General features: G+C 42.0%; 1 protein-coding gene across 2 annotated transcripts in view; it reads right to left on the bottom strand.

The window, feature by feature from the left end:
• Positions 1–8,705: 8,705 nt before the first annotated feature.
• Positions 8,706–17,442, bottom strand: part of fgd (faciogenital dysplasia) — a 57,076-nt gene continuing 48,339 nt past the window's right edge. For both annotated transcript variants that reach the window (XM_085782662.1, XM_085782663.1), the window contains exons 12-19: positions 17,309–17,388; positions 17,076–17,106; positions 16,121–16,225; positions 15,562–15,615; positions 12,959–13,060; positions 12,667–12,795; positions 11,503–11,643; positions 8,706–10,428 (exon numbers count right to left, since the gene is read on the bottom strand). In XM_085782662.1, coding sequence (XP_085638788.1) covers positions 10,183–10,428; positions 11,503–11,643; positions 12,667–12,795; positions 12,959–13,060; positions 15,562–15,615; positions 16,121–16,225; positions 17,076–17,106; positions 17,309–17,388 — 888 coding nt within the window. In that variant the 3' untranslated portion in view covers positions 8,706–10,182. The remainder of the gene's footprint in view (positions 10,429–11,502; positions 11,644–12,666; positions 12,796–12,958; positions 13,061–15,561; positions 15,616–16,120; positions 16,226–17,075; positions 17,107–17,308; positions 17,389–17,442) is intronic.

Below are 17,442 nucleotides of genomic sequence, written 5' to 3'. Positions count from 1 at the left end.
GGCCTTATTACTTTATCTACCTGTGGCGAAAGTGCGACTAGATTGGTCATAGTCAGACACATTTCAACTAAATTACCCACTTTCGTTACACTACAACTTCACAGTAGACTCAGATTCGTCCATTACAAAAAACAACAACAACAACACACTCACAAAAAAAGCAGACAGGCTACAAAAACAAGGCACCTGTTACAACCATAGGTTACAACCTGCATAGCAGGTAGCCAGCTGGAGGCTAACGGGCAATTTACAGCTAAAATACACACACGCGCGCGCGTGCTCTATCACTTAAATCTGGTATAACACACTCAAACAACACGCACACAACACGGGTACAAATTATACACTTACCTGCAGCTGAAGTTTTCTCGTTTGAGACTGAAAGTAAATCCCAACATTTCTCCTGCTGATGTTTTACCTGCTGTTACCTGACGAACTATAACTCCAGTAGGTCACGTGACTGGTGACCTGACCTCAGGTGAAAGGTCATCATGTGACATCCACCGACTCACCGCAGTTCATTATTCATAGCCACATGTCACCCAAAAGGCCAAAACCTGAATTTCTAGCTCTTAAAAGGGAAACTGAACAGTACATCCAAAGTCTGACTAACAACAAAAAAGCTGCTAAAACTTTTCATTTGCTCATTATTTTATATCTTTATTTGAAAACTCCCCCTGGCTCCTGTTTTTATTGTTTGTGTAACTGTTGCTGTTATCAATAAAGATTGGATAGAGAGAGAGAAAAATCATTTTAACTATGTATTCTACAGATTATAGGGTAAATAACAAAGCATAAATGAATAAAATAAACATAAAACCTTTCCTTGACCACCACCATCCTCTGCACGTGCATGCTGAATTAAATAACAGTGACAGAACAGATGTGATTTTCATATCAAGGCTACCACGGTCTGGTGGCTCCACTGTTAAATTAATCCAGGTCTTATCTGTGGTCCTTTTCACTGTAAGTTCATCGTCTTCCATTCATAGGACATAATGTAAGTGTGACATCTTATTATTGAGGACATTTGAAGAGCACGGCCTCAGCAAACCTTTTATACAGTATAGCTGCACACAATGAGCACATTTCCTAACTGAACATTGAACATTTTCTCAGGCTGCGTAGCATAACAGCTAAAGTGGTGCGTGGATGCACTTATCCAAAATTAAAAGTGCATTTCTAGGTTATGTTTGTGTACATGCACACATCACATGTATATTGGTCTGTTGCCAAATCATTCATTCTAAAATTACTGCTGTTATTTTAACCGACTCTCTCTCTTTGTTTCAGTGAGCTTTAAAACCTGTCACGGTCAGTGTTGGGAACGTTACTTTTAAAAAGTAATTAGTTATAGTTACTAATTACTTCTTCCAAAAAGTAACTGAGTTAGTAACTCCACTACTTCACTATAATAGTAACTAGTTACCAGGGAAAGTAACTATTGCGTTACTTTTTCTTTCTAAGGGCATTTTTAAATTGTATTTTATTGTTTTCATATATTTCACTGATCGCAATTATGGAATGCGAGTGTGTGTTTTATTGAAAGCGAGGCTGGTGTGCCTATGAAAATAGGTTACAGTGGGTTTTTTAAGTGCTGTGGCTGCCTACAAGCAAATCTCATATTGTCTCTGTACAAAGACAACAAAGACCTTTTTAAATGTGAAAACAGTGGAGACCTATTCAAGATTTGCGTTTGGGCAACAGTAACAGGAAACATCGAAATTAATTTATTCATGGCCACATTAAGTGAAATTATTAACTTTACCGATTATCCATCTGATTATCTGTCCTGCTGCGAGCACACAACTTCTCAGGGTATCCGCGGATCCTTAAAAAGTCTTAAATTCATGTATGTACAATTAAGGCCTTAAAAAGTATTACATTTATTAGAAAATTCAAAGATGGTCTTAAATATATAATATATAATACACAGCATCATTAAATATGTATGCACTTAATCTTTTATATGAAATAACAGGGTATCCGCGGGGTCTTAAAAAATCTAAAATTTGAAAATCTAAATTTTAGGTCTTAAAATGTCTTAAATTTGTTGAATTATTGTGTTCAAGTCTTAAATAATTTTAGTCTCGCATTTGCCCCTAAAAAAAAATACATGTGTGAACCGGGAAAATCACAAAAAAGAAAGAGCACAACCTGTGATTGGTCAAAAACTACAAATCCCACAATTCTCTGGCCTCAACAATAACAGTAGTTAGTGTAAGTAAGGGAGAGTGGAGCTGTCGGTGGAAAGAGGAAACAACGCCACGTCTGGTCCTGTTCTATGTTGTTCGTTCACACCGTAACCGTTTATTCCCCACTCGTTACGTCCGCGGTGTAAAAGGCCGTGACGCAAAGACGCGATTAGGCGCGAGACGCGGTAGACGCGACTTTTTTTTTTTGCGACGCAATACACGGGATTTTTTTGGGCGACGGGACCATCGCGTCTTCGTCTATTTCATCGTGTTTGGTGGGAAGACCCACAAGGGGCTTCCCACCAAACACGAGGAACGCTTTTTTTTCGCTCGAGTTGTGACGCGCGACCAAACGCGAGATACGCGATTTCTCGCTCGTTTTGACTTTGTGTAAATTCGCGTCTTCACGAGCTCGCCCATTTTCACTACAACAACAACATTTCTGCTCTCATCAACCATGGTTGAGGTCACAACGCTGCGCTGTACCTGCTCTGGAAGAGTTCCGGGCTGATGAGCTACAGAGACTTTAGAGTTTAAAGGAGCAGTGCGTCGCTGTGTCGGACTGTTTGGATTTAATGAAGAAGCTGCACAGAGTCAGGTGAGCAGAAGCTCAGGACAAACACTTCGCTCCGGGACATAATGTAGCTACACCTCACATGTTCTTGTCTTTTACCTCAAGGAGATTAAAGTAGTGTCTGTACTTTCCCTCCGATCTCGGCAGCTTCCCTCTGCTAGTCTGTGTGTGTGAGGCTAAACTGCGTGCGTGTGTGGTTTGTGTACAAACTGAACACTGCCTCTGATTGGCTTAGCATGAAACCTTACTCTGCCTCAACCAATCAGCATCACTTATGTGGTTGTCTCGTCCCTCCCTCCTCCCCCCTCCCCTCACCAAAGGAGAGAAGGAAAAAGAAAAACAGTTTAGCAGCTTCTGTGGCTGAGATGAGCCAAGTCGGAGGACAACAGCCTCATTTAATTGTCGGTAACGGTAACGGCGTTGTAACGGTGGAAATAGTAATTAGTTAGATTACTCGTTACTGAAAAAAATAACGCCGTTAGTAACGCCGTTTATTTTAACGCCGTTATTCCCATCACTGGTCACGGTCCTCCATGTCATTTCACAATGTCCCATATAAGTTGATGAGATGTTGGATGTTCTGTATAATAAGACACTCAGGTCTGGTGTTTCCAACATCATTTGTTCAATGGCCCAGAGTAGACGGTGCTCGGTTATGGATGGTGTTTTCTTCATTAGGCTGCAGTACCACTTCATTTAGTGTAAATGTGAGCAAGTTCACACACATTTGCATATTTGTCAGAATGAAACAGGTGTGAAACTGAGGGGAATACATTAATATTAGGATTGCTTTGGAATGAACAGGGAAACACACTATTGTTTCATGATATGGTGCTGTTTTGTCTTGCGGGAGGGTGGAAGAATTTGAGGGAGAGGCAAAGTCATGGGTGTCCAAGCTAATGGGGCCATAACTAATATAGTTCTTCTGAGACCATTCTGGTCATTTATTTAAATAGATCCCAAATCACCATCATCAAATCCTGTTTAATGATTTCCAATTAGCATATAAAGACAGAATGACCAGCCTCTCCACTGACTGTGAATGTGAATGAGATTTTGTCCTTTTTCCACCTCCACTCTGGCTGTGAATGAGACAAAGATGTGAAAGATGTTGTCTCTGGTGATGTATTGTTACTATTCCAGCAATTCATCATCATCATCTATAGTAAATCATCATCATGTACATTCAGACCTTCAGTACGACATTTCCCCGCAGGGCGTCTGATGGATTTTTGTTTCGGCGAGGAGGCCAGGCTGTGTTCAGTTATAAAAATCTTCTTCAACTGTGTCGTAATATGATGAACTTCCTGAAAATCTTTTTGGTGAATTGTGAAAGTAATTAGAGCTTGCATCAACAACATGCTGCACTTTGTATCTATTGTATTGTTGATATAGGAGGGCATGGTTTCCTGTTAGAACGCTGTCTGACATCAAAAACACAAAAGACAAGTAATGAAACTTAGGGGAACCAGCCTTCATCTTCCATGTAGGGCGTATGTGAGCACAAAACACCGCTGTCAGGAAACAGTTGCAGCCACATCCTTTACAGGAATAGAGAACTGTCTGCTAACATCTTCACAGTACGCAGTGAAGCATAGCATTTGTATGTGGGTGTTTTTGCAGATATGGTTAAGAACGGTGTAATGCAACATATCCTGACAGCGACTGACCCTAACCCCCATTTTTAAGCAAAGGTTCATGGTCTAAGAAGAAAAAAACGAAAACCTTTGTCTTCTGTAACAGAAGATAAAGGTTTCTACTTTAGTGACAGTATAGTTCTATTATTAAAGTGGCTGTTTCAGGGCAAGCAAAGCAGACAAGCCTCATCTTACATTTATCTAAAATATTCGACTTGCTTTCACGAGGTGGCCAGAAACGACTCGAAACCAATACTAACTGCAGGATAATAGGCAATGGTTTACCAATAGGTTCACCACATCAGCTCAAGAGATGACTTTATATCAATGTTGCCTTCACAACTTGTTCGTGCATCTAGTTGTTGCAGGTTTTAACATCCATACACGATTTGACACAATTGAACTCTAACACAATGAAGTTCAACTTCACTGTGTTATCATAATTTTCCACAGGAACAGTCGTGTTGTAACTCAGGGAGGGGAGAAAGTGACTGACCACTTCCAGAAACTTGGATGCGTCACTTTTACACACATACGACGACCTGCAAAACAATCCAGTATCAAAATTCAATCAATGCTAATGCTTGCATTTTAGCATTAATCCCAGAATACAGCGGAGAAAAGAAGAGAAGAATGTGAATGGTAATTTATTCTTCCCAGTTTTCTCAAATAGGTCGGTCAGCAGGGTGTGTGTGTATTCAGTGGTTTGGGAATACAAAATGGAAATGTTTCTGGGCTACACAGATGTACAGGACACACTCTTTCACAAACACGCACACACACACATCTGGTAAGAGGATTATGCTGCAGTGGGCCTATACGGCTCTCTCCCATTAAACCTTTCACCACTGCTGTTGTGGTGGAAGAACAACCAACACATAGAGTCGAAGCCACAACCTGAAAAACCCTGGACAAATAATCTTCAACTGAAATTTTCTGCTTGGCTTTGACTTTTACCTACACAACTGTTCCCTATTACATTTCTGGCAACAATAATGGCTCCGTTCAACCAACCTTGCCTTTTGTGCCCGTTCAAAGAGGCCTGTGCCCTTGATGAATAGAGCCATTAAGAAAAGCCTTCAGGGTTATGATGGAGGTCAGTATGACGAGTCGCAGCTTCACTACAACCTTGGTAGAGTCAGCTGTTACTGGCAAACACACTGACATATAGGCGACTTGAAAGCAAGAGAGAGAAGTGTGAGACAGAGGTGTAAAAATGTAGAGCTGCGTTAGCAACAGTAACACCCCATCTCACAGATAATTAGCAGCAAAACTTCCTCGCTATAATCTTTGGGTATCAGCCAACTAAATCTGCAAATTTACAGCTGAGAAAAGAGTGATTCAGATTCATATACATTTTAAAAGAAAAAAAAAAAGTCAAACAACGCAGAGCCTTGGGTTTTCTAGGAGAGGACTCTGGAGAGATGATGAGAGCTTATCTCAGCATGGTCTCCGTCCTCCAGTAGACACAGTATACCCACCCTGCTCCGCTCTGTTCTAGATGTACAGCATGTAAAACTATGACAGAAGGAGGCAGTCAGCAGTTTGCTCTCTATCTCTGCACCACAGCTCACAGCTCCACGGAGACGGCAGCCTTCCAATTCATCATCTTGACACTCAGCGTTGACTTGCTAAATAAAGAAGTTATGGTTCATACCACCTATCAATAGCTGTCCTCTCTCCCTTTTTTTCCCCACCCGAAAATGCACATCGATATGTTTATGCCCACAAGAACTGCAAAAACAGCGTAATGACTGCAGAGACAAAACAGGGAGGGAAGATGAAACTGAATCAAATCAAGATGTAGAAGCGTGGACCTAAGGCAGTTGCAGCATTTCTTCTACACCCATTTCACGCCTTCTTTTACGTACTCACACAGTACATAGGGTGAAATCATCTGAACAGTTCAAGGAACCAGCCCTTTCAGTCTTTTTTTTTTAATGTAATCTGTATCTTTGTCAGGGACACAAATGCAGACAGAAGGCAGGAACACAGGGGATGAACGCAGACAATCCAACAAAGGGAATTGGGAAAACATCGATGTAAAAATACATGAGTAAAAGAGACAGAGGTAGGGCACATGAGGTAATCAAAGGAGGGAGAGCACAGGAGGACAATAAAACAGGAACTAAACAGGGAAGAAGGAGAAGGAGACAAAACAAGAAAATCTCCCCTTATTGTTTCCTTTGTTAAATCCTTTAAAATAAAACGAAATGAAAATGAAATAAAATATAACTAGTCCACGTGTGAAGTGAGAAGTACCCAGCCTCAACACAGAGCATGTCATTTCCAGGATGGTTGTTTGCATACTGAGAATGCAAACACTCCCACACAAAAGCCAATACCTGCGTGTTAAGTTGCTCTAAACTTAGATTCCTTGCAGTACTATGAAAATGACACAGGAGTTGCACACAAACAGAGTCTGTGGGCTCGTCGTCTCCTGGCATCAGATAGCAATAACGAAATGATCACAAAGGGCTCTGCCTGTGTTCTCCATGTTGAGGAGCTTGTCGCAAGTCGCTACAGCACACAGAGTTTCAGCGCTGTTCTCATGGTGACAGCTGGCTATACTGCTGCACACAGCAGGCAACGTGTTTTTAAAAAGGCACAGTGTACTTGACTTCATGTCGATAAAACCCTTTGTTCCCACAGTTGCCACAGATCTATCTTGTTCAGCAGTCTGCACCCATATCAAAACACTCACAAAAACACACACACACACACACACACACTCGCGTCACATGCCAGAGAAAATGCACAAACTCAAAGCAGCAGAATATAGCAGACAAAACCTGAGCATGAAAAGAGTAAACAGATAACAGCAAAAAAAAAAAAGAAAACGGAATTTATAACTGAGTCTCATATTATTTTCTCAGTGGATGAATCATAATGGCTTTGATGATCTCTAAAGTTTAGTGCCACCACAAGGTCCACATTTGTAAAACTGGTGGATGAAGTGTCATTAGATTTGCTACACATTTATTGTTATTTGCTTTTGATGCTCAGTAGCTAATGTTGTAGCTGTGCTGAAGTGCAACACTTACAGTAGATGGTAAACATGGTGCTCATCACGTTAACATTGTGAACACATGTAAACATCTGGGTCAAAACGCTGCTGCACCTGACCACAGTCTGACTGTGGCTGCAGACTCTTGTCGGTAAATATTTTGGTTGTGGGCCACATGTGTTAGAAAATCCAGCTGCCTTGGTGGTGTCTTCACCTTGTCTAATCAACAATTGCAATTATTTTCTGTGCCGCTATCTCAAGACCACAAGTTAATTATTTCATTATCTCAAGATAACAAGCAGGTTCATTTATCTTGAAAAAGCAAAGGCTATCTGACTGATTTCAGCCTTCAAGATCACTGTGGGATTCATGTGTAATTGATCTGACAAATCAGATACACTTGTCAAGTACGCACTGAGTGGAAACAACCTTTTGTTTTTTCACAATTATGGCTGATTATCTCTTATCTTGAGATGACAAAGCTAGGTTTTCACAAGAAAACAAGCTTTGTTACAGTATCTTGACATGATGGAATAATTAACTTGTGAACTTTATGTGACAGCATTAAATAAATATGCATGTTAGTGCAAGTATAAGCCTGTTTTTGGCTTCTTTACTATATGAAATTAATGCAAAAAAGGTATTAATGTTAATTGATGGCAAAAAGTTGACTCTAGATAGATAGATAGATAGATAGATAGATAGTCTATAATGTGTTTAGCCTCAGCCTGCTGCTTGGGTGTGACCATTTTAACATACGTCGTGTTATTATGCAACCATCTCCAAGCACTAACGTAACTGGGCTGAGATGCAGTTTCCCTGAGCCGCTAAAGCAGCTGTAGACTCTCTGTAGACTTTTAACTTCTGCTTTTAAAGTACAAATACAAATACAGAACACAGACATTCACGCTCCGATACCGCAAACAGAAGTCACCCAACCACTATTATCAGTCATTTTGAGAAACCGAATAAGAAGTGAAAACCAAGAATGGAACTAAAACTACTGTATAGTGACCTTAGATGATATGTCGACATGTGCATTACAGCAGTCCATGTGCTACATTGATCCAGTCATTATACTTAATTACATTTCTGCTGAGATAATTTCATAAGCTGCAAGATCAGCGATCGGGGTGAAGGAACATCAGTTGTTTCTCAACAGGAACGCTCGTGGATTGATCTTTCACTTACTCTTACATAAAGTGTAACATGTACATGTCCGTGTACCCGTGTGTGTTTCATTAGGGAAATGACAAAGATATACGCGAACAGAAACTCAGACCATGTGAAGATCTGCTTGGACAGCGTGGTGCTGAATGAACCACAACATTGGTTTTATTGATGATATGCTCGACTGCTTTTCCACTGTGCACAATCCATGTTTTAAAAACACTCAACGCTGATTCTGCTCACTTACAGTACGACAAGAATGGATTCTGGAGCATAAAAAGGGGGGACAAGATTTCAAAGCACGGTACATAAATATGAGTGAGTTTACATGCACAAAGATCCAATGAATAGTTTTTTTTTTTTTTGCTTTTTTTCCTTAAAGGCTGGTGCTGATAGGAGCAGGGTACAGGGGGTCAAGGCAGAATAAACAGTTTTACAGTACAGTACTTGGTTTCCATCACATCACCAAAGAGAGACAAGCAGACAATGGTTTCTATGCTGAGAGAAAGAGAGAGAGAGAGAGAGAAGTAAATGGAAAGGATTTATTCATTCATTTATTTCCAAACCTGCAGCAGCACAGGGTCAGAATTGAGGCCATGTGAACCCGTCCTGCCTGCGTACTCTCATCAGGGATAGTCACAACAATGAGAGAGTGGAAATGAAGTGGATCAGAGGTCTCGGTGTCCAAAGACAATGACAGGAGGGCGTTATTACCGGTTTTAAGAGAGAGAAGTATGAGTATGGAGTCTGTAAGATGGGAGCTGACAGTGGGAGCATCAGGTGGCCAGCCACAAGTGTACACATCTCTGTGTTTTCTTTTTTTAAGTTAAAATGTCTTTTTTTTCTTAGTTTCCTTACTTCATACTATAGTATACATACTGTACAATACCCACTGAACTGCCACTGTGTCCCCATACAGGACTGAAGAGAACAGAGAGGTGGCGCAGGTGTCTTACACTAACATTCAATACTTAATAAACATGGGAGTGGGCTCACATTCAAACACACACACACACACACACACACACACACACACACACACACACACACACACACACATATATACACGCACACATTCACACAAATGGAAAGACGAACATATAAGAGTTAATGCTTCACAACACAGTTGGATAATGTACAAGGAACTTCATCTTAAAAAAAACAAACAAATCATACAGGAACCTTATTCAGCTATATTACAATTAAAACATGAGTTCTTCAAAGATCCTCTGCGGCGGTTGAAAACACTGAGGGGAAATAAAATATCCTAACCACATATACATACAGTGGCGGTGTTGGCGTGTTGGCATGGTCCTTCTTTTTGTGTGTTTTTGTTCAAGAGAGACAGAAAGATGGAAGTGTGAGAAGAGGCCGTGTGGTCATGAATGTAAGAATGAAGTGGCATAGGAAGGATTGAGTGGTCCTCTCAAAAAAAAAAAAAAGGAAACAAAACTAAACAAAACAAAAAGTGCCAAGGTAAAGTGAATTCAAGTAATGTGTGCTCTATACACAGGAGAGGGAGGGATGGAGGGAAGGAGGGAGGGAGGGAGGGAGGAAGGGAGGAAGGGAGGCACGAGTCCTTTGGCTCTAACATGGCCACTACTGGCTCTTCCTGTGTTCAGTCAGGCTCGTCGACGCATCCGTGGGCGTTTCTCCGCAGGCGGCTCTGGAGAGGACGTCCAACCACTTGGCCTGGAGTTCTGCATCTTGGGCACTTAGGAGCAAAGTTTGCTGGGTGTGGCTGAGCCGCAGGGCGTGTTTGACGTCCGACTTTTCGGCCCCTGATGGCGGGACCGCGCTCACCTCGAACCCAGGAAGAGGCACTGCCCTGGCCCCTTTGGAGTCCTACAAAAAAAAAAAAAAAAATCAGTAAAATAGAATCAGAGGATATCTGATCGGTATTTAAAATTGTGTTTCTCTTCTCTCATCTGTTTGAAGGAAAAGGAAATACAGTGGAAGTAAAAGCTTCTCCCTTCAGTTGCAAGAGAGTATATTCTACCAGGCATATACAGTATTATAACCCTGTCCTCCTCTCTCTCTCTCTCCTCTCCCTTCCCCCTCTTCTTTCTGTATAATCAGGAAATGCTCGTCCAACTCCCATTAATCCTAATCTTTGGAATGGCAGCTTTCTGCAGTGGGATTGGGATATTAGTCTTGGAAATGAAACCCGGGGAAGCTTTAACAGGCTGACTTCCCTTCTGCACCATCGCACTACGATATGAATGACAGCCCTCTCTTGTTGAAAACTTTCCAAACATGTCTACGCTGGAAATTGTTATTTTATTTTCAGCAATCACATAAACCGCTCGTTATAATATGCATCTCCTTAAGGATGTTGGGAGCAGATTTATTGCTTCATACAGACCCGACGATTTCAAGGAATCACAAATCCAAAGAGATGCTTCATCTGGTCAGTGCTAACTAAAACCCAGACGCAGACAGTGTGGATATACCTGTAGGCAGATTCAGGACAACCAAATCCTCCTGGCCCAAATCTACAGAGCACAGACAGTACACACAGACAACCTGGCACAGGGATAGATCTGACTTATACACACACACACACACACTCAGTGATGTGTGCTGGCGCAACACAGCACAGATCTCCTGCTTCAGAAAGAGGAAGCAGACAGGATGTATCGAGAGTCCAGACGGATGCAGAGGAGGGTCAGTAGGTACTCATGTGATGACCGACGCACAAGCACAACGGCCAAGTTGCCATGTGGGTGAACGTTTGCTGCCCTACATTGCTTAACAGGGCATCGCATGTGATACAACCTATTGTGAGATTTTGTAAAAAGAATAAAGGATTGCCTATAATTAAAAAACTATATCCTAACTATATACTGTATGTATATATATCCCCAAAACTGATTAAAGGCTGAATGTTTTGTGTGTGTGTGTGTGTTTAACTCTTACCTGTCCACTGCTCTGTAAGTACAGCACCAGTGGCTCAGTCTTGGTGACAGCCACCCACATCTTGGTCCAGCTCTTCCCTTTCTCCTGCACTTGGAGGTGGCCGCACAGTAAACAGTTCTCCGCTGTTAGAGATGTCTGTCTCTGAGAAGACACAATAATATAGAAACATATTAACCATTGATCATTCAGTGACTTATGGACTGCATAACGGACTGAAAACTGAACACTGAACCAAATAGCTCAATTTAATCTTGATTTTCTCACGTACAACTCTTTGCAACTCTTAAGTATTTTAAAAATGCTGTTCATTATCATCATCATCATCATCATCATCATCATCATCATCATTATTCCTGACTTCAATAAGTTTTCTCATTGAAATCCATCTGAGTAATGAGTTGGAGATTTAAATCTGATGAGCAAACGATGGCGCAGGTCTTTTGCATTTCAGCGTTACATAACAGCAATGTAGGACACAGTAAGATTTGTACATGGACAGGTGTTCAAGCTCCTGCTGCCCCATGTCTAACCCCTATATGGTCTACAGCTCCTCCATGTGGTGACTAATGTCACTGCAGGTTAGATTTCTCCCCCTTGTAGTAGATCTTTTTCACAGGGCTAAATAAGGCTGAATCTGATTCATAGCACATTTTAAATATAATGTTCAATCAATATGCTTCTGTTGGGTCTTCGGTGTAACAGGAGCAGAGTGTCCATGCACCTGCAGACTCTCGGGCCGGCACCTGAAGCCGTCAGACTGTTGAGTCAGCAGAGACGGCTGGCCCTGCTTAAGCCGAGGAGGATTAGTTGATCTTTCAATGTGCATACTGTATGTGTATATTCACACAGGTACCTACATATACTGCACGTGTACTACCTGTGCGTATACAATGACCTCAAGTATTCAAGGAGAGAAAGTGTACTGGACTTAGTGAGCACACTGCAGTGTTTTCTTTTTGTTGCCATCGGTTGCAGTCTGGCTGCTGAACCCCGGTCGACACCGAGCAGCGGTACGACACGGAGAGATGGATTTCACCGGACTGGCACGGATCGAAGCAGAAAAATAAACTGTCATGCACATGCTGCTCAGTCTTTCTCTCTGTGTCCGCGTGTGTGTGTGTGTGTATGTTTTTTTGTTTGTTTCCAACTATGTGTGTGTCTCACCTCGGGCGCAGCTTTCCTCTTCTGTTCACCGACGCCGAGATTCTCCAGGCTGAGGCTGGCTTCGAAACACTCTGGGCACACTCGACTTGTTTTGTTGTCCAAGGTCTTTGAACACTTTGCACAGATGGCCTGCAGAAGGACAGAGAGAGAGAGAGAGAGAGAAAGAACGTTGAGAAGCCGCTAACAGTTCATTTTGTGAAAGAAACCTTCCACTTCTTTTTTTGACTTCTCTCTCCTCATCCCTTCATTTCTACACAGTGCCCAAAATTTCTCTTGCTCCATCTGTGCTCACCGCTCCACAGGACTTGCAGTGATGTTTGCGCTTGGTGAAATTGAAGCTCTCGTTGCAGCCTTTACATGTTTGCTTCTCTTTGTCCTTTTTCCTGGAACTTTTCTGTAAAGAAGAGAAAAACACAGGAGTCACATGTCACGGTCGTCACGCTGTTCACTTTGAGCACAGATGAACCGTATATGAATGTCTGACGGCTCGTCTTGTTTTTACCCTTTGTTTGCCTTTCATTTCACCTTTCTTTTAACAAAAGACACTGGATGACAGACGCCCACACAAACAAACTATCCCTTTCTTAAACAACTCATACGGAGGTCAGATGGTGTGTACTGCAGTACAGGCTGTCCGATTATTATTATAGATCCACTGCAGGAGAAACAGAAATGCATCTCCACATGAGAGCTCTCTGTCTTTTTTTTTTTTTTTTGCAGGGGCCGGTCAATGAAAGCAAAACAGCTTAAGCTTTTCTCTCTTTTTTTGGATGAGAGAAGCAGATAGCTCCATTGTCATTGTCTACCCAGCATTATAATCACCACTGTCATCCAGACTGAGATCAATTGCCTGAAGACAGATTGCAGGAAATATGGTGGCAGTGTTCCCTCCCTAGAGTTACAGAGTTGAATTATGGTCAGTCTCACAACATCAAGGAAAGAAATTTAGTTCCTCAGAAGATCCTGGCTGACTGTTCAAGGACGTTTTCCTTGTTTCCTGCTAAGATGCTCTGTATCAAAAGCAGTATGAGTGTGTGTGTGTGTGTGCAAAGTGTGTTTTTGCCACAAGATAGTTTCAGTTGCTATTGCAGGTAAAGCACCAGTGAAACACATCAAATGTCTCAGTGAGGCAATACAATGCATGGACCTCCAAATTAGCTTATATGAAATGAATGCAGATGTGCACCTTGAGTCAACAATTAATTCTCTGCTTTATCTGCTACTCTAAGCAAAAATATATTGTGTAAAAATGTCACTGGGTATTCATTACCAATGTTTTCTGCCACATTTACTTGCTACAGATAATGGTTTTAAACATACAGTATAGTGACGTCCTTTCTTTGACCGATTCTACTCTATAAACATCCAAAAGCTGTTGTTTTCCCACTGCGACACATAACGCTGCAATTTACATCGAATACAGTCTTCTTGTAATGAGGTCAGCTCAAAAATATTTTTGGTGAACAAAAGTTCAGCAGGAAAAGATGATGCAAATGAGATGCTGATTATACACTAGAGTTCCTCTAAATAAGTCTAATGAGCCAATCACGTTTTAATTTAAAAGATAAAATCAAAGATTTTCCCTTCATTAAATAAAGCGAACAATAACAAGCCTTAAGGGAAAAAAACACTGCACTGTGAACCAGACAGAGCAGGCAGCGGCCCCAGGGCCTCAGACCCTCAGGGGACCTGAAGGCTTCAAGTTCAATGTATGGTGTTTTAGTTTGTGTTAATTTCATTAATTTGCCAATTAGCCTGGTAATGCTGTGTGAACAATAAAGGTGGTCTTGCTGTGACAGCGGCATTTTTACATAATCGTGAGGTTAAAAATCTAGTTTTGCGAACTAGATCATTTTCCTAAAAAATTTGCATTTTCACATTACAAGCTAATAGGAACTAACTAATTCATACACATTGCAGACGGTGGGAGAAACAGGGTAATCAAGTGGGGTTCACGCCTCATCTTTGCCCTGAGGTCGACTGTAGGGTTAAATAACCTGCGATATGAGATACACTGATAAGCCATAACATTATAACAGTTTACTGTTTTTGTGGTTGATTGGTGTGTATCTGTGGTCTGTTGATCTGTATGCAGTAGATGCAGATCCGTGTTCATTCTTAATCATTAGTAATAATGACCTTAAATTGAATTTGTTGTGGACATTTTTTTCCACAGCTTCATGGCTTAAAGGGATAGTTCACCCAAAATTAAAATTTCACTCATTATCTACTCACCCTCATGTCAACTAAGGGCTGGGAGAAGTTTCAGAGTCCTCCGTGCCTTCTCTGAGTTACAGTGTGGCTCCGTGCAGCACTGCATGTCCATATGACGGTTGCGAACGGGGTTCACTTTTCTTCGTCCAAAAAGACACACCAAAAAATCTGATCTGTAATGTCCCTCTTGTATTGAAGCTCCGACATGAGAAATTGCTTCCTGAAATGCTCTTCCTACGGACCAGGAAGAGCAGTGCTAGGAGCTTCCGCTACAAACAAGCTTAAAATATAGACTTATTTGAATTTTTGCGGAACAATTTCTCATGTCGGGGCTTCAATACCATTACAGACGAGCACTATGGAGGTATTTGGATGTTTTTTGGTGTGTCTTTTCGGACGAAGAAAAGTGAGCTCCATTCGCTACCGTCATGCAGTGCTGCACGGAGCCCCGCTGTAACTCAGAGAAGGCACGGAGGACTCTGAAACTTCTCCCAGCCCTTAGTCGACATGAGGGTGAGTAGATAATGAGTGAAATTTTAATTTTGGGTGAACTATCCCTTTAACTTGATCAAAAAACAAAACAAAACACAGATCAGTCACAACATTAAAGCTCGTACTCCTGCAAGTACAACCAGCATCACTGGGGACATTAGGTGTTATTACTGTATAACAGTATCTTACCCTTTCATGCAGCCTTTCACTGTCTGAGTCCATAGACGTGCTGCACCAGGGACCCTGAGGAGCAGAGACAGCACAGATTAGATCCACCTGCTACTGTAATGTTAACCAATAAGCAGCTTCCCTTCCTGCAGTCAGTGATCTCCACCACTAGGTGTCAGTGTGGTCCTTCTGACGATCATCCTCTGGCCTGTGTCAAGTTAGGTTTGGCCAGGGTCCAGCTCCAGCCAGCCCAAAGTGGGTCAAAGCCGATCCATAAGAGTTTTGTATATACTTTGACTTGGGCTTTCCCTATTAGGTCATGAGAGAGTTGTGGGAGAAGAGACTAGCAGACGCTACGTGTGCGACCGTCAGGATGGAAAAGACAGAGCTTCTCTATGTGTGCGTTTTGTGTGTGTGATACTGCCACATCCATAGATGGAGAGCTGTTCAAGCGGACAAAGACCAGACTATGACAAACTCATTTCGTTGGAACACATAGCCGCCCGTGATTCATTGCACGGGATGAGCCCACTAATTGACTGATCGATGAGCTGACTGGCTGAAGGAGTGGGTGACTGACCGGTGACTCAGGGAGGTGGTCATCCTCGCGGGAGAAGGAGCTGTTGAAAGCTTTATTGAACGTCTCGCTGTTTTGTTTGTGCCTCTCGATAGTGGCCAGGATCACCTGAGAGTCGGCAGAGATTTAGAGGCGGACAGAGGAGGATGAGGGTTGGAGGGGGAGAGAGGAGGGAAAACAAAAAGAAGAGATGGATTATTGATAGGACACATGTGCATGAGTTGAATGGATTCTTTCTTTCTTTCTTTCATGTCCAAAGGCAGAGTAAACATCCTAAATCGCCAAATTAGAGCATGATGCAAAAGTGTCTGATCCTTAATGTCAAGTTAAAACCACTCAAGTTAAAAGAAAAAGATAAAAGGAGGTGGAAAGCCACCTCTCCTTCCCCCCTGCCTGACCGGGAAACAAAGCAAGTGACTGTGGCGTGCAGTCTGGCCTGAGCATGCACCAAACAAATGGCAACAGCTATGACATCACACCTCCCAAAGCCTTGTGGCCCTACTCCTGACGGCTGACTAACAGAGCCTAAAAATCTTCCTATTTCCTCTTTAAAACAATCTTTTGAGTTTACATTACACCGCTCTATCAGCTTTCCTTAATTCTCCCTCTATTCATTTCAGAGCCTTATGTTTTACATACAGACTCACAACCCACAGAAAAGCCCCCAAGCCTCCCTCTGCAATAAGCCCACCCTCTTCTCCAGCTTGTGCGAATGTTTTAATCAGCTTTACTCTGCTGTAATGGGCTAAATGAGCAATAATGAGAGGCTTTATTAGAGAATATATTCCCAAACACACTGAATGAGTGTGAGGAGAAAATCTTTGCTAAATCCATTCACTTGAAAAAAAGCGTAGAGCTACTAAAGGCATGGACCCAACATGCTGTTTGTGAGCCTGAGACACAGACTGTGTGTGGGTGAGCTGTACAGTATGTATGTCGCCATGTGTGTGATCCTTGCCTGAATCCAGTCCTCCTTCTCTTCTGCTGTCCTGTAAAGCAAAATTAAAGATCATCATGAGATTATTTTGCCATCAAAATGAAATGGCTGTTCCATATTTTCACAGAAAATAGTGCAATTACACAGTAAAGCCACACTAGAACCGCTGTGTGTGTGTGTGTGTGTGTGTGTGTGTGTGTGTGTGTGTGTGTGTGTGTGCAGCCCCCACAGGCGCTACTTTCAGATGTCTTTACCTGGCCTGCAGCTCCAGTGAACGCTGCTTGCCAATGATGGCAAACGTGTGAGGAAGGTTCTGCTTCACATTTTCCTGCACCTGAGGCCAAGACACAGGAAGATATTTGATTTTCACCCGAGCAGATTAAATAAT

This window comes from Trachurus japonicus, chromosome 7, assembly GCF_045865225.1.
Source record: "Trachurus japonicus isolate A0001 chromosome 7, Traja_1.0".
NCBI lineage: Eukaryota > Metazoa > Chordata > Actinopteri > Carangiformes > Carangidae > Trachurus > Trachurus japonicus.
The sequence above is the reverse complement of the archived record's forward strand: the minus strand, read 5'-3'. Positions and strand labels throughout refer to the sequence as shown.